This window comes from Vitis vinifera, chromosome 11, assembly GCF_030704535.1.
Source record: "Vitis vinifera cultivar Pinot Noir 40024 chromosome 11, ASM3070453v1".
Classification (NCBI taxonomy): domain Eukaryota; kingdom Viridiplantae; phylum Streptophyta; class Magnoliopsida; order Vitales; family Vitaceae; genus Vitis; species Vitis vinifera.
In genome coordinates this window covers 15,347,669-15,370,466 of record NC_081815.1, presented here as the reverse complement: position 1 = coordinate 15,370,466, position 22,798 = coordinate 15,347,669, and the positions used below count along the sequence as shown (strand labels likewise).

Below are 22,798 nucleotides of genomic sequence, written 5' to 3'. Positions count from 1 at the left end.
TTCATAAAAGCATTGCTAATTGTCATACTTAAGAAGCTCATAAATAACATTGGAATGGGTCACCTCAAAGATCTTCATGTTGAGCTACATGATGAAGTGTAATCATGTCAACATGAGAGGAGTAGATTAATAAGTATGTTACTACACTATATAATTTTTTTTTTCTTTCTAGTTATGTCGCATTGGTTTTTACTAGTAAGGTTTTTAAAAAGGCGATGATATTAGTTCAAAAGCACTAAAAAACAATTCTACACTTTTTTTCTTACTAAGGTTTTTCCTACTTAATTTTTTCTCCTAGGGTTTTAATAAGACAAAAAATTGTGCATGTCATTATTTCCCACAATAAACTTTTTAAAGATCCCTGCAATTTTCACAATTATTACATAGACATTAATTATATGATTATGATTGTAACTCCATAAATAAAGCTAAGGTTACTAAAAATTTATAAGTTTATAGTTCATTGTTCACTTCCTTTGAATTTTGTATTTTAATTCTTCTTCTTCTTCTTATTATTATTATTTACTTTTATGACATTAAGGGTCTTTTTATTTATTTATTTTTGTTTACTTATCTAATTTTTTGAACACTAATAACATCAACTCATGAGATTAGTAAAAAATTATATTAATTTCACTTAATTAATCAAAGAAGCAAAATATTGTTAATATGTTAGTATTCATTTGAATATACTTCTTGCTTTTTATTTTTTAAAATAATTTTTTTTATAAAATATAATAACTTTAACATAAAGAAAAGTAAGAATTTGCCTTATCCTAAAAAAATACTTCAATTTTTTTTTTTCGGGTAAATCTTTAGAAGTTTCTATATTTTATATAAAAACTATTATATTTTTTATTTTTTAAAAATAAAAACAAAAAATGTCAATGTTTTCATAACCGGATCGGTCATTGAACTGGAAAAGTTACCGGTTCACGGTTTACTGGTCGGACCGGTGGTCGAACCGCGGTTGAACCGGTGACGTCATAAATATATATTTTTATATATTATTAAAATTTTTTAAAAATATAATTTATAATATTATTTTTTATATTTTTATTAATAGATTAAAAATAGTTTAAAATAAAATAATTAAAATTAGATTTTTTTTAATGATGAACCTTAACAAATTTAAATTAAATATATATTATCAAAGACTAGTCCAATGTAGCATGCATTGAACTCAAGCACGGTTTTGATTTAATAAAAATTAAGATGAATTATTAATAATTAATAATTATTTATACGGAGGAATTCTCTCACTCGAGGCAAAGAAGCCATTTTCAGTTTTCTGTGAAGGTGCCCTCCAGACGACACAATCCCTAAAAGTAAAAGGTAAACCTACTTTCCTCTGCCACTCTCAATCCTCGCAGTTACTAATCTAATCATGTTTTTGATTTTTTTCTTTGCAACCCCTGTTTGATTCCCAAGAAAATCCATCCCCCATTTGATTTCCGGGAAAATTCATCCTCGTTTGATTTCCGAGAAAATCCGTTCAAAACCCCCAAGGAAAACCAACAAAATTGCTATTTTTTTTGCTCCTTGTGTTTTCCGGATCTGTTCTAGGGGTCTCTTTGCTTTTATGCCAATGGATTTAAATTTCACAAACCCTAACTCCACGATTTTTGAGAAATATCGCCAAATTTTTTCGATATTTCATAATTGGGGTGTTAGGGTTTTGGAATTATTTTGATTTCAATCTGTGATTTGGTTGCTGAGGAAAAAGAAGAAAAACAGAAAAATGAAAATTAGGATTTTACTATTTGATGTTTCGCTTTGGTGTTCTGATCGCTTAGGAAGGTGGGAACCTTCGTCTGGTCCTCCTGAAAGTGAAGTGAAAGGAAGAGAATAACTTTGTTTTAGTTTCGTTTCTTTTTTTTTTTTTTTTTTTGGTGTTTGGATTGCTGATAAGTTTGGGGAATTTATTTGGTTGCCTAGAAAGTGGAGGACAGAAAGATATTTAGGGTGCTGAGGAAGTTGGGTATTTCGTTTGGGTACTGCTGCTGAGAGGGGAGCGAGGGAAAAGAACAGAGTTGTTTTTTTTTTCCATGCTGCATTGGTGTTTGGTTTGCTAGAAAAGTTGGGAATTTTTGTTTAGCCAAGTGGAGGAAAGTAAGAGATAATGGCTTTATTATTATTGTTCTATTTTTTTTTTTTTTTTTTTATGTTTCTTTTCCTAGTTCAGGTCTAAGAAGTTTTGGTTTCTGAAGAAGTTGGAGGTTTTTGTTTGATCATCCATTAATTGGAGGAAAGGAAAACAAATGGAGGGTTTTAATTTTTGTTATAATTGGAGGAAAGGAAGAGGAACCTTAGTCATCTCTCCACATCTTTGTATACATTTGCTTCGTATTCCCGTTACGTTGTTAGGGTTTTCTAAACTTGGTCTGGTGGCTGGACAGTTTTCTGTTATTCTACCCACTGTTTGGCTTTTTTGGAAAACTTAGAAAAAGAAAATAACAGCAGAAAACTTTATCTCATGGTTTATTTATTTATCTTTTTTGGATTTCAAGAAAATAAAGTGAAATATCACAGGTAATAGATGTGTCTGGTTAAGATGAATTGAAAGTTTTTGTTTTCTTAACTGTCTTGCAAGTTACAACTACAAGTTTTAAATATGTCTATCCTCTTATCTCTTCTCCAGAGCCACAGCATTGCTATGTTTCTTCAAATTTTAATTTTTGTTTTGAAATTCAGGCATCATGTGCTTGATGCATTGTATTACTAGATTTATTAAAAACTTAGATATGCCAAGCTTGTCAATATATACTCTTTGTTTGCCCACAAAAAATAAAAATAAAAAACCGAAATATGCCAACTTATGTCTCTAGGAGAGAAGATTTTCTGAATGAAGCTTGTTTCAAACTCAAGCTTGACATTTTTAAGACCATTAGACCATATATTATGCCTGTTTCTACTTCTTAAGAAAAAAAATAAGACTAATGTTTTATGCTTGTCAATTTCAGGTGAGGAATTTAATGAATCTTTGAGACATTATCAACCAGTGCTCAGTTGGACATACATCAAAGCTAGGGTCTCTTGTCCTTTTTGAGGTTGGCATTTGTTCTGTTTACAATGGACATGGACTGGTCAGAACCGAAGCCCGAAAGAAGTGATGAACTTAGAGATCGAGATGACTCTCCAACAAGAGACTACCACGATGGAGCTTATGATGATTTGGAGGAAAATGGCATTGAAAAATCAAGCAAGCATCGGAGCAAGGATAGGAAAAAGAGCCGAAGAGAAGAGAAGGATCATAGAGGTAAAGACCGAGAACGATCCAAAGCTGGTGATGGTTTGAAGGAGAGAGAGAAAGAGACTAAAGATTCGGAAAAAGATCGGGTAACAAGTAGAGAACGAAGGAAGGAAGATAGAGATGAACGTGAGAAGGATAGGAATAGGGACAAAGTAAGGGAGAAGGATTATGATAGGGAGAAATATAGAGATAAAGAGCGTGAAAGGGATAAAGATCGGAAAGATCGAGGAAAGGAAAAGGAGCGTGAGAGAGAGAGAGAGGTGGATAAGGAGAGCGACCGAGGACGAGATAAAGAGAGAGGAAAAGAGAAGAATAGGGATAGGGATAAAGAAAGGGAAAAAGAAAGGGACAGGACAAAGGACAGAGACAGGGAAAAGGAGAAGGAGAAAAGTAAAGATAGAGAAAAAGAGAGGGAAAATGACAAGGACAGAGACAGGGATGCAATTGACAAAGAGAAGGGAAAAGAGAGAATAAGGGATAAGGAGAGGGAGGCAGACCAAGATAGGGATAGGTATAAGGATAGAGACAAAGGGAGTCGGAAAAATCGTGACGAAGGTCATGATAGAAGCAAGGATGGGGGGAAGGATGATAAATTGAAATTAGATGGTGGAGATAATAGGGATAGGGATGTAACCAAGCAAGGGAGGGGCTCTCATCATGATGAGGATGACAGTAGGGCAATTGAGCATGAGAAAAATGCTGAGGGTGCTTCAGGACCACAGTCTTCAACAGCACAGCTCCAGGAACGCATTTTGAGGTAAGTAAATCTCCATTGGTGATTCCTGTGCTGCTTATTTTTGGGAGGTACTAAAATAAATTTGGTATTGTTAGAACTGTTGCTGTTTTGTTATGCATTGTACTTGTATTGGAAATATCATAATACTTATGTGCTGTACATCATCTTGAACACAACAAACATTAAAGATTGGATGAAAAACATTGTTTTGTGCTTTTGAACTTTACTGTGTACTGGTAACATTTTACAGTCTCTTAACAAATAGTTTGATTAGAAAAATTGTTGAATCCCACATGAGATGAAAAGATCAATATGGCTATCCTTTGTTTTTGTGTTCTGACTAATGCTATGGCTATCCTTTGTTTTTGTGTTCTGACTAATGCTATGGCTATCCTTTGTTTTTGTGTTCTGTCTCATGCTTTGCTGTTTTATTTATCTGAAGGATCCTAAACCTTCCTCTTAACTGTTTTTGGTTGTTGATAGTTCTTTATCGAAGGACCTGTAAGCTTTTTCTTGTTAAAGCTTTCTATAACCTTTTTTTCCTTCAGAATAATCTATTAGACTACAATCTCATTTAGATCATGGACAGGATTAAACCTTCTACTTTCATCTCAACTAGGGTTTCTGAGTCTCTTTTAAACTTTGGATGCTTCTGTACATCTTGTTTGGTTGTTGTTTCACATAATTTAGTTCTATCTGATCTGCAGCTTGGATTTGCTGATCTTGCCAAATTACTTAACAATTACGGCCTCATCCTTGTCAGATTAAGCATTGACCCCTCTTTTTTTTTTGGTGGGGGGGAGGATGGTTGTTAGATTGAGTATTTATTTAATTTTCATGTTGAGCCTCTCTAACAATCAATGTATGTATGCAAGCTTCTTGTTTCTGCTGTTTATTGGTAGTTTGATTCCTTGGCATGTTGTTGGGTAAAGAGCTTAGCTCAGGTACCCATCGTATGGCTTGCAGACCTGCAGTGGGTAGTTATAAAAAAAAAGGTTCTTATGTGAACTAATTATTGATTTTCATTCTTATGATTGTGGTATCTTGAAATGATCTTTGATAGGAAGTGAGCTTTTCTATCATCAGAATATTAATTAATATAAGTAATTGATTATTTTCTGACCATTCTGGTTTGTCCAAACTCTTACCCTGCAGCTGTGTGGTAATGGCTCTACATTATATATACTTTTGGATGCTCATGTTTTTCTCCTTTTTGCCTGGATTTCGTGATGTTAGCATATGATTAAATGGTAGTTGCAGAGGACCTTTCTTCCCATGTGTGTGTGTATGTGATTGTGTACATACACACACACATGTACATACACACACACATGTTTATGCATGTCATATAAGTTTTTTTTATGTATTCTATCAATCATGAGCAGTTTACTGCTGATATGTGATTATTCTTCTAAGATACTTTACCATATTCAAGCCCTTGCTCCTGGAAATAGCATACAGCATATTTTTGAAGGATTTATATAAATGTGAATATTTTTCTTTATTGCTGTCCTTTCCTCAGAATGAAAGAAGAAAGAGTAAAGAGAAAATCTGAAGGCAGTTCTGAGGTCTTGGCATGGGTTAATAGGAGCCGCAAGGTTGAGGAACAGAGGAATGCTGAAAAGGAGAAAGCCTTGCAGCTTTCAAAGATTTTTGAGGAGCAGGTTATTTGTGTCTCAATAGTGCTCCCTTAAATTTTTTTCTTAAAACATGATTGAGCTTTAATGTTCCAAGATTATATTGAAAGCTCTTTGGGACCAACATGAATTATATACTCAATTTTATTGTATGAATTCTTTCAGGACAATATTGATCAAGGAGAAAGTGATGATGAGAAGCCAACCCGGCATAGTTCGCGTATGGTTCCTTTTACTCTCTAAATTATGATTCCCTAACAATTGTTGGTTATTTTTTTAGGAGCTGCATGAGAGTAACCTGTAACTTGTCTTTGTCCATTGTGTTTGCCTAGCCATCTGAGTGCAGAAGTTGGTTCTGCAATATGGAGTCACTGACATACCAAAATGATATATAAATGAAATTATTTATTGAAATTGTAAAATGTCATATTTTAAGCAAGTGTTGAGAATACACATAAACATATCTATTTATTTATAATAATCAAAGTTTTTGATTGAAGTGCTTCATCAGATTGTGGACTAATTTGAATTTAATTTTTGCTTCGAAAGTCATATGTAGAACACAACTAATCCATTTCCCTCAAGACTTAAAATACCAAATGCTAGAATATGAGTCAGAGCATTTATATTTTTTTATCAGAGTAGGAACATATATTCAAGGGTTGGGTCATTGTTCTCAATGAAAAAGAACATATTCTTGTTTTTTCCCTGCAATAAACATGCTGGAATTCTGAACAGTGAACCTGTGTTGAGATTGATGGAACCTAGTTGAGGAATATATTCACATTTCTTTGATTTCCATTCTTTACATTGTGTTGTGGTTTTGAGTTTCAAGTTGAAGTGAATGCATTATCAACCATGTTTTGTAGAAGGATCCTTGGCCATATAGATCTCACTTTTATTTTGAACACCTGATACCAGAAGATCTAGCAGGGGTTAAAGTTCTTCACGGCCTTGACAAAGTAATTGAAGGTGGGGCAGTTGTCTTGACACTCAAAGATCAGGACATACTTGCTAATGGTGACATTAATGAAGGTAAAACTTATTTAATTTCAATCTTCTGTATTTTCTAGGACCATTGTCACTAAAATACCATTGTATTTTTGGTATTAGTTATCACCCTAAATTGCCATATATTTCATGTAACAGATGTTGATATGCTTGAAAATGTGGAGATTGGAGAGCAGAAGCGACGTGATGAGGCTTACAAGGCTGCCAAAAAGAAAACAGGGATTTATGAAGATAAGTAAGTCCACTTGTCTGTAATCAGCATTTCTGTGTGATCATTATTCCATGAATATCTCTGACTGCTCTTTTGTTCTCATCTTTAGGTTTAATGATGAACCTGGTTCAGAAAAGAAAATACTTCCGCAGTATGATGATCCTGTTACAGATGAGGTTAAGCTCTTTGTTGTTATTGGTGGAACTTATGGCTTAGTAGTCTATTGTAGATTTCTGTACCAACCTTTTAATTGATTTCAGGGGCTAGCTCTGGATGCAAGTGGGCGCTTCACTGGTGAAGCAGAGAAGAAACTGGAAGAGGTATTCGTTCATTCTCATGCAGTGTGTTATAGTGTCAATAGGGAATTTAACCATCCTTATCGTGTAATAATATACATTGTTCCTATTTTCAGCTCCGTAGAAGACTCCAGGGTGTTTCCACAAACAACCGCTTTGAAGATCTTAATACATATGGGAAAAACTCCTCAGATTACTATACTCATGAAGAAATGCTCCAATTTAAAAAGCCTAAAAAGAAAAAATCCTTAAGGAAAAAAGAGAAGCTAAATATTGATGCCCTTGAAGCAGAAGCAGTCTCTGCAGGGTTGGGTGTTGGGGATCTTGGCTCTAGGAATGATGGGAAGAGGCAGTCCATCAGAGAGGAGCAAGAAAGGTCTGAGGCTGAAATGAGAAATAGTGCATACCAGTTAGCATATGCAAAAGCGGATGAGGCATCTAAAGCACTCCGACTGGATCAAACTCTTCCTGTTCAATTGGAGGAAAATGAAAATCAGGTTTTTGGAGAGGATGATGAAGAGCTTCAAAAATCATTGCAAAGAGCAAGGAAATTAGTACTTCAAAAGCAAGATGAGGCAGCAACCTCTGGTCCTCAGGCAATTGCACTTCTTGCCTCCACTACTACCAGCAGTCAGAATGTGGACAATCAAAACCCCATTTCCGGAGAATCACAAGAAAACAGAGTTGTATTCACAGAGATGGAAGAATTTGTTTGGGGTCTTCAGCTTGAGGACGGTATGTTCCACCAACCCTAGCTGTTGAAAGTGTGGTGTCGAAATGTATGCCTTAAGTTTTATTTGCTCAAGATCAGGTTTAGGGGTCACATGAGTAAACCATGCAACAATGTCCTTCTTGAGTCATTGGCTCCTCTGATGCCTATTTGTCTCTGGCATGCCATCCTTTAGTTTATTTGGTCATTTCATGGTCACTTTCGTATGTCATTCTTGACAATGATTAGAGATTATACAGTATGGTACACATAGTGTTGATGCATTATGTTTCTCTCATTGAAAAACACATGATTTCAATTATGTGGATCAAATCAAACACAACTTGATTAATAATCATATTGGATATGTAAATATGAACACAACCCAATTATTAAACAGGTGAGACTACAATCATACTGAACCAACTGACCAAGCTATTTTACAGTCTTTTTTGTACATGTTTTTGGGTTCGGTCAAGGTTAATGTTGGCTCTAGCTCGTGGTCTTTACTTGATTTCATTGATTGGTTGGGGTGTAAGTAAGTTGGTGGTTTTTTGTGTTTTCCTTCTCTTTTTTAGCCTTTTAGCCTTGTATACATCGTGTATGCTTTTAGGTGTAATTTTTTGCTTTCTTAATAAAATTGCATTTACTTATCAAAAAAAAAAAAAGAAAAAAAAAAGACTACAATCATACCATACATAATCCATTTACTAATTTAATGTCCAACAAGTGTAATTTGTGTTGGATAAGCTTGGAAGACACTTATGACCCAACTTTTCTTTTCCTCCCTTATGTAGGACAACCCGAGGATGATTGTCTATAATCAAGTAGGTAGGCCAGAACTTCAATCTTTCAGAATTTGAGTAGATGAACGACAACAAGAAAAGTAAAATAAAAGATAGAAAAAGAAAAGATAGGAACTTTTCCTTTCCTCCCTTATGTAGGACAATCCTAAGATGATTGTCTATAATCAAGTAGGTAGACCAAGGCTTCAACCTTTGAGGATTTGAGTAGATGAACAACAATAGGAAAAAGTAAAATAAAAGATAGAAAACCGAAGATAGGAAAGAGAGAGAAAGCCTTGGAATCTCATTAAGACCTTCTAGAAGTTTCATTTAGAAGAAAGGTAATGGAGTCTCACCATTGAAAATTGTAAGGTATATAGAAAACTTAATATCATTATTCATCGGTCATTAATCCCATTTTACATCAATTAGTCTTATTTATAGACTTTAGAAAACCTAAAAATTGAATGAAATTATGAAAAAGTAAGCCTAACCTATCACCTATGTAGTACTTAGTAGGAATCTTATTTCTTTCAATTAAATCTTCTAAGAAGATTAAAAGAAATCAAAATTATAGAAATTTCTTGTAATGAATTTTTTAACAAAGAAAACTTCTAGATTCTAAGAAGAGAATTTTAGACTAAAAAGATTATTTAAGAAATTAAAAATATTAAAAACTTATTTTAAGGAGAATTCTAAAGCTTCCTAAATTCTAAAACTTTCACCCTTTTTTTTTTTTTTTTTTTTTTACTTCTGTTGAAAACACCTTGAGGGGCCCATCCCCATTATCCTTTAATGTCCAACCAATTCCAAATTTGTTCTTGCTTCCTCTTTCCCCAAAACCAAAATGTGTTTACTATTTTTTTTTTTTTTCATGATAAGTAATTGAGGAATATATATATATACACAATTTTCACGATAAGTAATCAAGGAATATATATATTTTAGATAGATAAGAAGGTAAATATATTAAAAAGGGCCACCAAAAGAGCGACCCACGGTATGCATAACATTTACACCAAACACTAAGTGGCAACAACAAAAGCCAAAGCTACAAAACAATAGTGGTTAAAACAACATCACCTTCAACAAGATCCCAACCAATAAAAAAAAACTAAAAAGAGTTGGAGGAGCATCATTTATAAACATTTTAGTCTTTGACTACAAAAAACAAACAAAAGAAATTGTTAGTCTTTAGAGGGAAAGCTTGTTCCTATCAAAGGCAATTCTATTCCTTACCTTCCAAATTGCCCAAAAGATGCATAAAGGATCCGCTCTCCAAACCTTTCTATGCTTTTTGTCCACAAAATAACCATGGCAACCTAGAAGTGTTTCTCTAACAGACGAGGGAAGCACCCAAGACACTCCTAAAAGGGCAAAAAGCAACTCCCATAATAGCCTTATCTTTACATGGTGGATAAGGAGATGACTTGTGGATTCTTCCTCAATATGGCATAGAAAACATCTATTTGCCAAAGACCTTCCTCTTTTTTGAACTTGATCCAAGGTTAAAACTTTTTCCTAAGTTGCCTCCTAAGTAAAGAACTTGTTGAAAATGAAACTGACCTGGATGAGACTAGAGTGGTGTAAAGACTTCATTGTAAAGTTGCCACTCTTTGTTCTATCCAAAGCACCCTATCTTGCTCATCCCTACACACCCTCAAACCATGCAAATGCGACAAAAACCTTTCCACACATCCCACCTTTCAATGCTTGAAAGGTCTAGAGAAACAAGTGTTACACCCCTCCTTCCCTTGATCATAAGAATTCTAAACATCCTCTACCCAAGCCTCCTTAGAAACTACTAAGGCAAATAAAGATGGAAAGGAGCTACACAAAGGTGCAGTCCCAAACCACTTATTCTTCCAAAACTTGACCTTCTGGCCATTGCCCGCCAAGAAGGAGATCCTACTACTCACAAGATCCCAATCCTTGCTTAGGATTTTCCAAAAACCAACACCATACCCCTTCCTCACCTCTTGAGAACACCATCCGCATCCTTCCCCATACTTCCCATTGATAACTTCATTCTCCCTCCCCCCCTCCCCCCCCCCCCCCCCCCCCCCCCCCTCCTCTTTCATTTGCAAAACTTCAATTCCATTTGCAAAGTAAAGCCTTATTGAGTGTAGAGAGACGCCCCCCTCCCCCTCTTTCATTTGCAAAACTTCAATTCCATTTGCAAAGTAAAGCCTTATTGAGTGTAGAGAGACGCTTCACACCCAATCCTCCTTTCCTTTTGTCTAAGCAAATAATCTCCCATCTTGCTAGATGTGGTTTCCACTCGACCACCACCACCCCATAGAAAGTCCTTATGAGTCTGCTCTAGCCTCAATCTAACCTACCTTGGGATGCACAACAAGGACATAAAGTAAATAGGCAAACAAGATAAGGTACTTTGAATCAGGGTAATTCTCCCTCCTTTGGAGATGTATAGTTTCTTCCACATGGCCAAGCTTTTATGAAACCTCTCTTCCACTCCATCCCAAGCTACCATAGATTTAAATAGGACACCTAACAAAAGACCCAAATAATAGGGAAGGGAGGCTACCCACCTTACAACCAAATTTTGAAGCCAAATCATCTATATCATCTACCCTTCCCACTGGAATTAACTTGCTCTTATCCAAATTTATTTTAAATCCCAAGATGGCCTCAAACCACATAAGCAACTAGCATAAGTAAGTGATTTGATCTTGAGAGGCTGCACAAAAGACAAGGGTGTCATATGCAAACAACAAATGGGAAATTTTAACCCTGTATCCGCCCAACCCCTCTCTCGGTGTTTCATAAAAAGAAAACCCCCACTAACTGTCCTCTTTAACAGACAATTGAGCGCCTCCATAGCAACAACAAATAAATAGGGTGAAAGGGGATTCCCTCGTCTCAAACCTCTAGAGCTTTGAAAAAAGTCAACGCTTTGGAAAAAGCTAAAGTATATAAAGTATGTGGATTAAATGGGTTATATTGATTTATGCCCTAATCGTTTTAGATTGGCTTGTTGACTAAATGGTTCAAAATGGATTAAAGTCCCTAATCCAGGTGCGAGTTTAATAATTGGATTACACAGATCAACATGATTGTAGCTGGAATGTCATTATACTCAACCTAGTCCTTCCAACTTTTGAGTAATGAGTCTTGTTCATGCGTCATGTCAGAAATTTCCACCCTTAAGGTATACACTGGACATGATTCAATATAAAAAGATATGGAGATGATAAAACAAATTATTGGAAAATAGGACAAAAACAAATCAAGAGCATATTAAAAATATTAGCTCCTTCCTCTTCCTAGTAGTACCTGATCTGGTTCTCTGGTCTTCTTCTCAAGCCCTTTTGTAAAATTTGTAGATAGCACAAGTCTCTCTCTCTCTCTCTCTCTCTCTCTCTCTCTATTAATTCCTTTTATTAATCATCTTTGTGAACATCCTACCATGGTTTCTTCTTTAAAAATTATAGTTTTTTTCTACATTAAAATAAAATAGTCATGTTTCATCAGTCAACCATGTGTCCAATGTATCAACCAGTTGTTGGTCATGTTTCCAAAGTCAAAATTTACTGCAAAATTCCAGGCACATCCAAAAGTGCCTGACCTGTGTCCGGTGCAATCAGTCTTAGTCATGTTCCCTTATATATGTCCATGTTATTCCTATTTTTTTTAATTAAATTATAATTTTTTAGTATGCTATAAACATCTTGAAGATTCTTGTATTGCGTTGTATACCCTGAAGTTACAATATTTTCTGTTTATTTTGCCTTTTCAGAAGCCCATAAGCCTGATGGTGAAGATGTTTTCATGGATGAAGATGAAGCACCAAAAGCTTCTGATCAAGAAAGGAAGGATGAGGCTGGTGGTTGGACAGAGGTAAAAGATACTGATAAAGATGAACTTCCTGTTAATGAGAACAAAGAGGAGATGGTCCCTGATGACACTATTCATGAAGTGGCAGTTGGGAAAGGATTATCAGGTGCACTTCAGCTGCTTAAAGAGCGAGGAACACTTAAAGAAGGTATTGAATGGGGTGGGAGAAACATGGACAAGAAAAAGAGCAAGCTTGTGGGCATCTATGATAACACTGGAACCAAGGAAATACGTATTGAGAGGACAGATGAGTTTGGGCGGATTGTAAGTGCTTTTTTCCTTGATAGAGTAATCACTTTATAACCTTTTATTATTATTATTATTATTATTATTTATGAGAAAATAAATTTTATCAACAATAAGAAAAAGGAAGGATGAGATGTCTTTGGAAACAGAAAGAAAAAAAGAGGAAAAAGGTCAAATCTATGTATTAAGAGGACAGATGAATTTGGGCGGATTGTAAGTGCTTTTTTTCCTTGATATAGCAATCACTTTATAACCTTTTATTATTATTGTTTATGAGAAAAGAAATTTTATCAACAATAAGAACAAGGATGAGATGCCATTGGTAACAGAGAAAAGAGGAAAAAGGTCAAATCTGCTAAGCAGCCTACAAAAACCACAAGACCAACAAGCATCTAAAAAATTCAAGTAGTTGGGGTTCCCAATATGAACCTTCAGTGATGTAGCAGTTTACTTAGCCAAATTGTCAGCCACCTGGTAAACTACCCCTTCAGAAAGAGCATGAATCCTCCTTGCTTGAGGGAGTATTCTCCAACATACCCTGCTTCCTGAGGAATGAAATGTAATAATGACCAAGGAGTCTGCTTGTGCAAGAATTCCTGACACCCAAAGTGCAAGCCACTTTTAAACCTTCCTAGGCAGCTAAGTCTAGCCTAGTACATTGCACTATAATTCTGTTATATATTCTAACAAATTTTACATCCTGCATGAGGAGTTGTTAACCAGTTAATATCTTGTATATTACTTTTTTTTCCCCATATTAGAAACAATCATTCAATTGTATCATAATCAGAAGTCATAATATGAGGATTTTATCACATTAATGGAGAACATGTCTTGTTCATCCTACAGGAATGTAATAATTCCAAATTTCCTGGATTGGAGCTATTAGGTAAATGAGTCTGACGTCCATTGTTGAGCTATAAATAGAATAGGAGAATTTTTTTTCTATTATGTTAGTTTCCTATTTCTGTAAATAGATAGGTTTATTAGTTTCCTATTTCTGTAAATAGATAGTTTTATGATTTAGAAATATGCTAGTTTAGGAATAAGTTAGTTTCCTATTATATCTCTTATTTCCTATTTCTTCTCTTGTAATCTCCTATATAAACCGTGTGTATAGTCGATCTAATAGAGAGAGAACTTATTATTTTTCATCCCATATTTCGTGTCATGGTATCAGAGCTGTAGGTTTTTAAGACCTGGGCATCATTCTGGCCTTCATCGCCATTTTTCTGGCCTTCATAGCTGGATTTTTTATTTATTCACGTGTTCATTTACCAGCCTTCATTGCTATTGATTTTTTTGTTTCACGATCTGCCTTAATTCCAAGAGATCAGGTTTTTTTGTGGAAGATGTTGGAAAATTCAGGTACACCTTCATTCTCTTTTTGCATAAATGTCTCACACAAAGTTTATGATGATTCTTGGATAATAGACTCCGGTGCCACAGACCATATGACCTCCAAATCTCAACTTTTCAATATCTATACCCCAAGCCCAAGTAACAAGAAAATTGTAGTGGCGAATGGCTCTTTAGTTACCGTTGCAGGTTTCGGAGACATATACATCACACCTACCTTTATTCTTAAAAATGTCCTCCATGTACCAAAATTGTCGACCAACCTTGTTTCCATTCAAAAGCTTACCCATGATCTTAAATGTTATGCTATTTTTTTCCGTTCTTATTGTGTTCTTCAAGAACAAGGCTTGGGGAGGAGGATTGGACTTGCTAAGGAAATGAGCGGTCTTTACCACCTTGAATCATCTCAGAAAACTAGTAATAATTTGTCGTTATCTCTTCTCAGTTCCTCAAATAAAGATACCATTTGGTTGTATCACCTACGTCTAGGTCATCCATCTTTTAGGGTTTTAAAGGTCATGTTTCCTCATTTGTTCCAAGGATTAGATATTTCTGAGTTTCATTGTGAAACTTGTGAATTGGCAAAACATACTCGTATATCTTTTCCTATTAGCAATAAAAGAAGTTCTCATCCTTTTCATTTGATTCATAGTGACATATGGGGTCCTTCGATTATACCTAATGTTTCTGGGGCTCGTTGGTTTGTATCCTTAATTGATGACTGCACTCGGGTTACATGGATCTTTCTTCTTAAACAAAAATCTGATGTTAGCATTGTTATACCTAATTTCCACTCAATGGTTCAAAACCAATTTGGGGTTAAAATAAAAAGCTTTAGTTTAAACAATGCTAGAGATTACTTCAACCAGATTTTGTCACCCTATTTTCAATTACAGGGCATTCTCCATGACTCATTATGTGTTAACACACCCCAACAAAATGGGGTAATCGAGAGGAAAAATGAGCATTTACTCAACACAACCCGAGCCTTACTCTTTCAAGGGAATGTTCCTAAGTCCTATTGGGGGGAAGTTGTTCTTACTGCCACATACATGATAAATAGAATTCCCTCACGAGTATTAGACAATAAAAGCCCCGTCGAGATACTTAAAAGTTTCTATCCACACTTCAGAACCTCAAATGGGCTCACTTCTAGGGTATTTGGGTGCACTGCATTTGTTCATGTCCACAGCCAACATAGAGACAAGCTAGACCCCTGAGCCATAAAATGTGTCTTCCTTGGTTACTCATCCACTCAAAAAGGATACAAGTGTTACAATCCCTCAGCTAGAAAATTTTACATCTCTGCAGATGTCACCTTCACAGAAAATAAACCTTTTTTCCACAAGTCCTCTCTTCAGGGGGAGATTTCAATGATGGAAGATAGTCCTTATGAGTCCTTTGAACCTCTTGATCTTCCTCATGTCTCAACCCATGGTGATGAAGAACCTGTGTCATCCTCTGTTCCAGCCAGTGTCACTCACAATTTTCCACAGTTTCCTAAGGTGTATTCAAGGGAAAAGGCCATTCCAGAACAAAAGCAGGTCCAAGAATCCAACTCAAACATTGGGAATGAAATCACGGTAAGATCAGACCCACCTTTACATACACAACCTGGTGAAACTTCCACTGACTCGACAGACAACCTAGACCTAGACCTTCCCATTGTTGTCAGAAAAGGCACTAGAGAATGCACTAACCGACCACTTTATCCACTATCACACTATGTGTCTCTTAAGCACCTATCACCAGCCCACAAGAATTTTATTGTGAGTCTAAACACCACTATCATTCCTAACATTGTTTTTGAGGCATTGACAAAAAGGGAATGAAAGGATGCTATGAGAGAGGAGATGAGTGTATTAGAAAAGAATAAAACATGGGAGATTGTTGAACGACCGAAAGGGAAAAACATTGTTGATTGCAAGTGGATTTTCACATTGAAATATAAGACTGATGGATCTCTAGAGAGACATAAAGCAAGATTGGTAGCTAAAGGGTACACTCAAACTTATGGAGTTGATTATTAGGAGACGTTTGCTCCAGTTGCAAAAATGAATACTGTAAGAATCCTGTTGTCACTGGCTGCCCACTACAATTGGCAACTCCTACAGTATGATGTTAAGAATGCATTTCTTCATGGTGATTTAGATGAAGAGATTTACATGAACATCCCACCAGGATTTGAGGAAAACACAGGTAACAAGGTGTGCAAGCTAAAGAAGGCCCTGTATGGGCTAAAACAATCTTCCAGGGCTTGGTTTGGGAGATTTGCAAAAGTCATGAAAGAGTCTGGGTACAAACAAAGCCAAGGTGACCACACTCTCTTCATCAAGCACTCGACTACAGGGGGAGTAACTGCCCTTCTAGTCTATGTTGACGACATCATAGTGACTGGAAATGATGAAAGAGAAAAACATGAAGTGAAGCAGAGATTAGCAACAGAGTTTGAGATAAAGGAACTAGGGAAACTAAAGTACTTCTTCGGTATTGAGGTGGCAAATTCCACACAAGGGATCTTCATCTCTCAACAAAACTATGTGACTGATTTATTGGCAGAAATAGGGAAGATTGGGTGTAAACCAGTCTCTATCCCAAAGGATCCAAACCACAAGTTGGGAGAAGCTAAAGAGGAACCAATGGTGGATAAAAGAATGTACCAGAGGCTAGTTGGTAGACTCATATACCTTGCTCACACTCGGCCAGACATCGCATACTCGGTGAGCGTGATTAGTCAATTCATGCATGATCCAAGAGAACCTCATCTTCAAACTGCTTACAAGGTGCTACATTACTTGAAAGGCAACCCCGGGAAAGGAATTTTGTTCAAGAAGAACAATACTCTTGCTCTAGAAGCATACACTAATGCTGACTATGTAGGTTCCCTAGTGGATCGAAGATCAACTACAGGGTATTGTACTTTTCTTGGAGGAAATCTGGTAACATGGAGAAGTAAAAAGCAGAATGTGGTAGCAAGATCGTCTGTAAAATCAGAGTTTAGGGTCATTGCTCAAGGGTTGTGTGAACTACTTTGGCTGAAGATTATTCTAGATGATTTGAGAATCAAGTGGGATGGTCCTATGAAGCTCTATTGTGACAAGTCAGCTATCAATATTGCTCATAACCCTATACAACACGATAGGACAAAATATATTGAGATTGATAGACATTTCATCAAAGAAAAATTGGAGGAAGGAGTAGTGTGTATGTCCTATGTTCCATCAGAACATCAATTAGCTGATATTCTAACAAAAGGGCTGAATAGTTCAATGTTTCACAATCTTGTATTCAAGCTGGGAATGGAAGACATCTATTCCTCAGCTTGAGGGGGAGTGTTGAGCTATAAATAGAATAGGAGAATTTTTTTTTCTATTATGTTAGTTTCCTATTTCTATAAATAGATAGGTTTATTAGTTTCCTATTTCTATAAATAGATAGTTTTATGATTTAGAAATAGGTTAGTTTAGGAATAAGTTAGTTTCCTATTATGTCTCTTGTTTCCTATTTCTTCTCTTGTAATCTCCTATATAAATCGTGTGTATAGTCAATCTAATAGAGAGAAAACTTATTATTTTTCATCCCATATTTCGTGCCATCCATCAATGATACTAAAAGATTGAAAACAAGTAATTTCTTGCTAGATCTTATCTTCAGCATGTAGATGTGGGTTTGTGTATTCACTTATTGGAATTAAACTTGGAACCCCCTTGTAGATGATCTTGTAATAAATTATATTTTTATTCATGTTAGAGTCACAATTGAAAGTGTTTCCTAAAGGTCAAAATAAAGGAGAGTTGTGTGTGTGTGTGTGTGTGTGTGGCTCCAAAAAACCTGAAATGCATTATATTATGTTCCTTTAGCTCATACATACTTTAGTTTCGACTTTAAACTGGATATGAAGGGTCAACCTGATCTCATCCTCTAAAAATTGAAAGAAGGGGGGAAAATAAAATGGATTCAAACAATCCAAAATGCATTAACTTTTGACCATGTCAATTTTAATGACTTGCAAAAATGGTGAAATGCAAAATCAAGCAGCAGTTAGTATTGGCATGGATCAAGAGCCAATACATCTTTATTACATAGTTTGTTTCACAATACTGAAAGATTTTGAAGCCTTGGAGGGGCCTGACAGTTTTATTCCTTCACGAATTATTTCCAAGAGTCTCCCAGTTTGGTCCCATTTATGATCTTGCCTTTAATATATGGAATTCTGTGCCTTTCTATAGTCCATATTGGTAACATATGTAAGACTATGTTACAAAATATAGTGAAGCATTACTTTGTAAAATAATGAGTTTCTTGGCTTGCTTTAATAGATGACCCCCAAGGAAGCCTTTCGGATGATTTCTCATAAATTTCATGGGAAAGGGCCCGGCAAAATGAAGCAAGAAAAGCGCATGAAGCAATACCAGGAAGAATTGAAGTTGAAGCAAATGAAGAATTCAGACACCCCATCACAGTCTGTTGAGCGGATGAGGGAAGCTCAAGCTCGGTTGAAGACACCCTATCTTGTTCTTAGTGGGCATGTTAAACCAGGGTATGCTTTTTGAACCCTTCATGCTTCATTTTTTTATATTTATTTATGATTCATCAAAGTGGCATGAAAGTGGTTCGAGAGAAGGAAAAAAGTTTTCTGGTAAGATTTTCAGTTGTTGAGGTATAGGATAGCCCTTTATTGGGATGAAGTCTTCATAACTCTTGTTTTTCTGCAAGTTGTCCCATACACTCCTTAGTGTATATCTGTTTTAAGATAGCTCTTTGGAGCACTGCATGGCTTCTTGCAACATCCGCATTTTGGGTTTAGGCATCAAATTTTATGCGCCTCTTGTTGTGCAATGAACTGATCTTCTATATATTGTTCTTATCTGACAAAACTTACTATTGCATCTGGGTTGGCCGTAAGGAATCTTTCTTACAATTACAGCTTTTTGTTTTCCCTTGTTGAATGGCCCTGATTAGTGATGCCAGTGATGGACCTTCTTTCATTTGGTCTAATTTAAAAAATCTATTATGATACTCATTGGGATTATGGTAATGATCTGATCTTATCTTGTTGGAGACATTCATATTGTATCATGATACATTCCATGTCAATGTCATAAATTGGGTATTTGAGATTTGAGAAACTGAATCAAGCTACAGGCTGTGAGATCCCTGTGAAGGGATTTATTGAATTCTAGCCCTGGGATGCACCTTTGCATTATGATGTCTTCCTAATATATGATCGTCATAGTGTATAGTCTGAATGTTTGGAATTCCTTCTGTATTTTTATCTTTTGAAAAACAATCTTGTATACATCTCTGCTAAGCTTGGGTCCACTGATCCTATGAATTCTAATTTATTGCCAAAACTATCAAATAATAAAAGATGATCAAGTCATATAAAAAAATCTTAGGATTATGGCCTGTTGTTACATAATTTGCTTTCCTGTATTAATGTACTCGAATTTGTTTGCTCATCCTTTTCATATGTTCTGTTGGTTCCAGCCAAACTAGTGATCCCAGAAGTGGTTTTGCTACAGTTGAGAAGGATGTCCCTGGGAGCTTAACACCCATGCTTGGCGATAGAAAGGTCAGTCTACTTTTTATTGTGTGTTTACTCTTCCCTCATCATGTTTGCAAGTACATGGGTTTCTATAATATTATATCCACAGAATGGCGGCACACATGTCGCTTGGATGCATTCCGGTTTGTTTATAAACCAATGCACTTTACTGAATCTTCCTAGACTTGAATTTGCTTCTTGTGATAATAGTTTTGATTTGGTTTGAATTTATTGCCCTCATTACAGTGGGGTTAGATTCAGGAGGGTTTGAATTTATTGCCCTCATTACAGAGGGGTTAGATTTAGGAGGAGGGAGAGAAGGGGGGAACCCTTAAATTTTTTATTTTTCAGGGGGGAGCACGTTAATCCGTCAGTGGTAGTGAGGACCATTAGTCTTGTGTTAAAAGTGTATTGTACCATGGCAGTTGGTTCAAACTCCTCAAAGCCCTAGCTTGTGAGTTATTAGACTTTTTTTATTTATTTGTTTCTTTTTTTGTTAGCCTGTTGGATCCTCCTATCTGTTTAACATGGATTGCTGGTGATGTTAAATATACACTACTGGATAAACTTTGGCTCAAAGGAATTCTGGACCTGGGGCATTTTAACCCTCTCAAAGAACCTCATCTGATATAGAGTTCAATTTTATATTTGTCTTTTAGGTGGAGCATTTCTTGGGGATAAAACGCAAGGCTGAACCAAGCAACATGGGCCCACCAAAGAAACCAAAAACCTGAAATTGCATCCGCCGCATTACAGGAGTTGATAGAAGTGGCTGTGAGCTCTGAGGCATTCTGTCTTGAAGAGAGATTGGCTGCTGCTAGCATTCTTAACAGTTCATCTTTGCCCTTAAACTGCAGTGAGTGATTGGACAGTGCAAGTGGCTGATCTTGTTTCTTCTGGGAGCACACTGACCATATTTTTCTGCCATTTGTCCCTCTAAAGAAAGTCCATAGTGGGCAAGACTATGGCTTTATATTTTTTATAACTGTATTTGGGTCTTGGAGAAAATTGAAGATAAGCTATAGAGCTTATTCTATAAATGCAATGCAAAAGTCAGGAGTTGCAAGTTTGTCTGAACCTAGATAAGTCGGTGATTTTTAACATGGTAGATAAGGTCACAGCTGGTAAATTTTATGAATTAATCTTACAAAATGGTATGTTGATGTAAGTACATCCTGATACAATTTTTCAGGACGAACAGAAGTGTTTGTTTGTATTGGCCAAAGCAATTGTTCAACCGGGATTCTAGAAACTGGATTGAGTGCTTTTAACCATCTCTTATAGGCTTATAGAAGGAACTATGATAGATACTTGCACGATCATGGGGTCACACGCTAACAGTTTAAAATAATTTGAGTGATATCAGCCAGCATTTTTAGCTGCGGTTTTGCCCGAACTTACGGTTGTCAAATTAAATGTTCTATTTTTGAATTTTATGTATGTTTTCAATTAAACATAATTGCTTAGGGAAGTGATTCGGTTGTTTTGAAATCAGTAGCTAGAACAGGGTGTTTTCCATGCTTAGTTGACATTGAGTTGATGCAGCTTGTGCTGAGGTTGAGAGTGTTATGCAGTACTTCCGTTTTATGCACATGTTCCCCTTCATGTTAATGTAAGTATGGTTTTTCCACTGGTTTATAATGAATTTTTTTTGAGTTTAGTGTCTAAAGTTCACGTGTAAGGAATTGAGATGAGATGTGCTCGATTCTATAACCTTTAGTTTGTGTAATACATGCAACATTATCTCTATATAATATTATTGCATCATCTTTAATCAAACATAATCATCAATTTATTAGGTGACGAACCATGATTGCATCCATCATGAGAAAATGTGTTTTCGTATAGTTAATACCAACTTTATGTGAGAGACCTCATGTCAACTCGCACGTTATACTGTCACCTCATGTTTCTCATTTTGCCTTCTTATAAATGCCATTTTTGCCTAACAGGATTTATGCCTTTAAGTCTTTAGACTACAAGTTCAAGTATTTCTCATTTTGCTAAGAGTATACCTTTGTATTGATTGCTTCTTTCCATTTTAGTCAATCATTTCAGTATCCATACTCTTCCACTTTTTTGGTTCAAGATCTTCATCATTGCTAATGATATCAATTGCCACTTGAAAAAAGAAAAATTATCAATCACAATGTTATTTTGATCCTATATAAGGTAAAAGGATATTTGTAAGCTATATATATATATAGCATACAAATATCCTTTTACCTTAAAGGATAACTTTTTCAATCTATCTCTTTTGAGCTTATTTTTGTTTTCACCTCTTCAAGGGTAACCATCTCAACTTTAGATTGCTTCGTTATTTTTATTGTCCCTTTTGTAATTCTAAATTCTTCTTGAGTTTCATATGTTCTTCCTTATGTTTTCGTCTTCTAGAGAATTATCATTTGAGTTGACAAATTTATCATGTTTTAGGCATGTCTTGGATTTATTTGTTAACCATACTGTAGAGATATCAATTTATGCTAAAATACTTATAGTTAGGATGTGACATTGTCATTTTCTTTATATCAATGAATACATTTAGTAATTAATTTTCAAGACTTTGCAAGTGAATGCTTCTACAAACTTCTAGTTCACACTGATTTATATAAGGATTAAGATGAGACAAAGTTGATGTATTTCAAGCAACTAATCATCTTTTGCCTAGAACAACCTTTTCTCTCCCTAAAGGCGGGAAAACAATCTCATTAAAATGGCAATTCATAATTTTTTTTCATAACAAACATCAACTATTAGGAGTTCAAGATACCCTATAGTAGATGAAAAAATAAAACTTGTACAAATCTCAAGTCTTCTTGGGGACCCATTTTAATGTGTTGTGTTGGTGCAATTAGTACATATATTGCATAATCAAAATTCATAAGTGAGACATATTTGGTTGTTTTCTAAGTATAAGTTCTGAAGGGGAGTATTTGTGGTAAGTTGTAGGTCAAATGTGGATTAAAGCCATAACATGCATGATAACATTTCTTTGTATGAAAGTAGGTAATTTGATTTTTATTAGTAAGGAACAATCAATCGAAGGTGTTTGATGAGGGATTTTGCCAAACTATTATAAGTCCGAGTGTGAGCAACAAGATGCTCAATACGATTCCAATTGAAATATAATAATAAAAAGTTATTTTGAG

At 35.5% G+C, this 22,798-nt stretch overlaps 1 protein-coding gene across 2 annotated transcripts; it reads left to right on the top strand.

Moving 5' to 3' along the window:
* The first annotated feature begins 1,154 nt into the window (after positions 1–1,154).
* Positions 1,155–20,901, top strand: LOC100266959 (SART-1 family protein DOT2). 2 transcript variants are annotated; one of them, XM_010658376.3, is made up of 13 exons: positions 1,155–1,335; positions 2,964–4,010; positions 5,512–5,653; positions 5,792–5,846; positions 6,548–6,661; positions 6,776–6,872; positions 6,958–7,024; positions 7,109–7,168; positions 7,261–7,879; positions 12,399–12,760; positions 18,421–18,641; positions 19,592–19,676; positions 20,309–20,901. In XM_010658376.3, the coding sequence occupies exons 2-13, from the start codon at positions 3,073–3,075 to the stop codon at positions 20,381–20,383; spliced, it is 2,835 nt and encodes a 944-aa protein (XP_010656678.1). In that variant the 5' UTR covers positions 1,155–1,335; positions 2,964–3,072; the 3' UTR covers positions 20,384–20,901. The 2 variants fall into 2 exon arrangements, with proteins under 2 accessions (XP_010656678.1, XP_059596865.1); XM_059740882.1 differs by lacking the exon at positions 1,155–1,335 and adding an exon at positions 1,366–2,112.
* The last annotated feature ends 1,897 nt before the right edge of the window (positions 20,902–22,798 follow it).

Bases quoted from the DNA above. Each gene is read 5' to 3' on its own strand.
- LOC100266959 (XM_010658376.3), top strand. From the start codon at position 3,073: ATGGACATGGACTGGTCAGAACCGAAGCCCGAAAGAAGTGATGAACTT. The intron at 4,011-5,511 runs GTAAGTAAATCT...TCCTTTCCTCAG, and splicing joins CTCCAGGAACGCATTTTGAG to AATGAAAGAAGAAAGAGTAA. The intron at 5,847-6,547 runs GTATGGTTCCTT...ACCTGATACCAG, and splicing joins GCCAACCCGGCATAGTTCGC to AAGATCTAGCAGGGGTTAAA.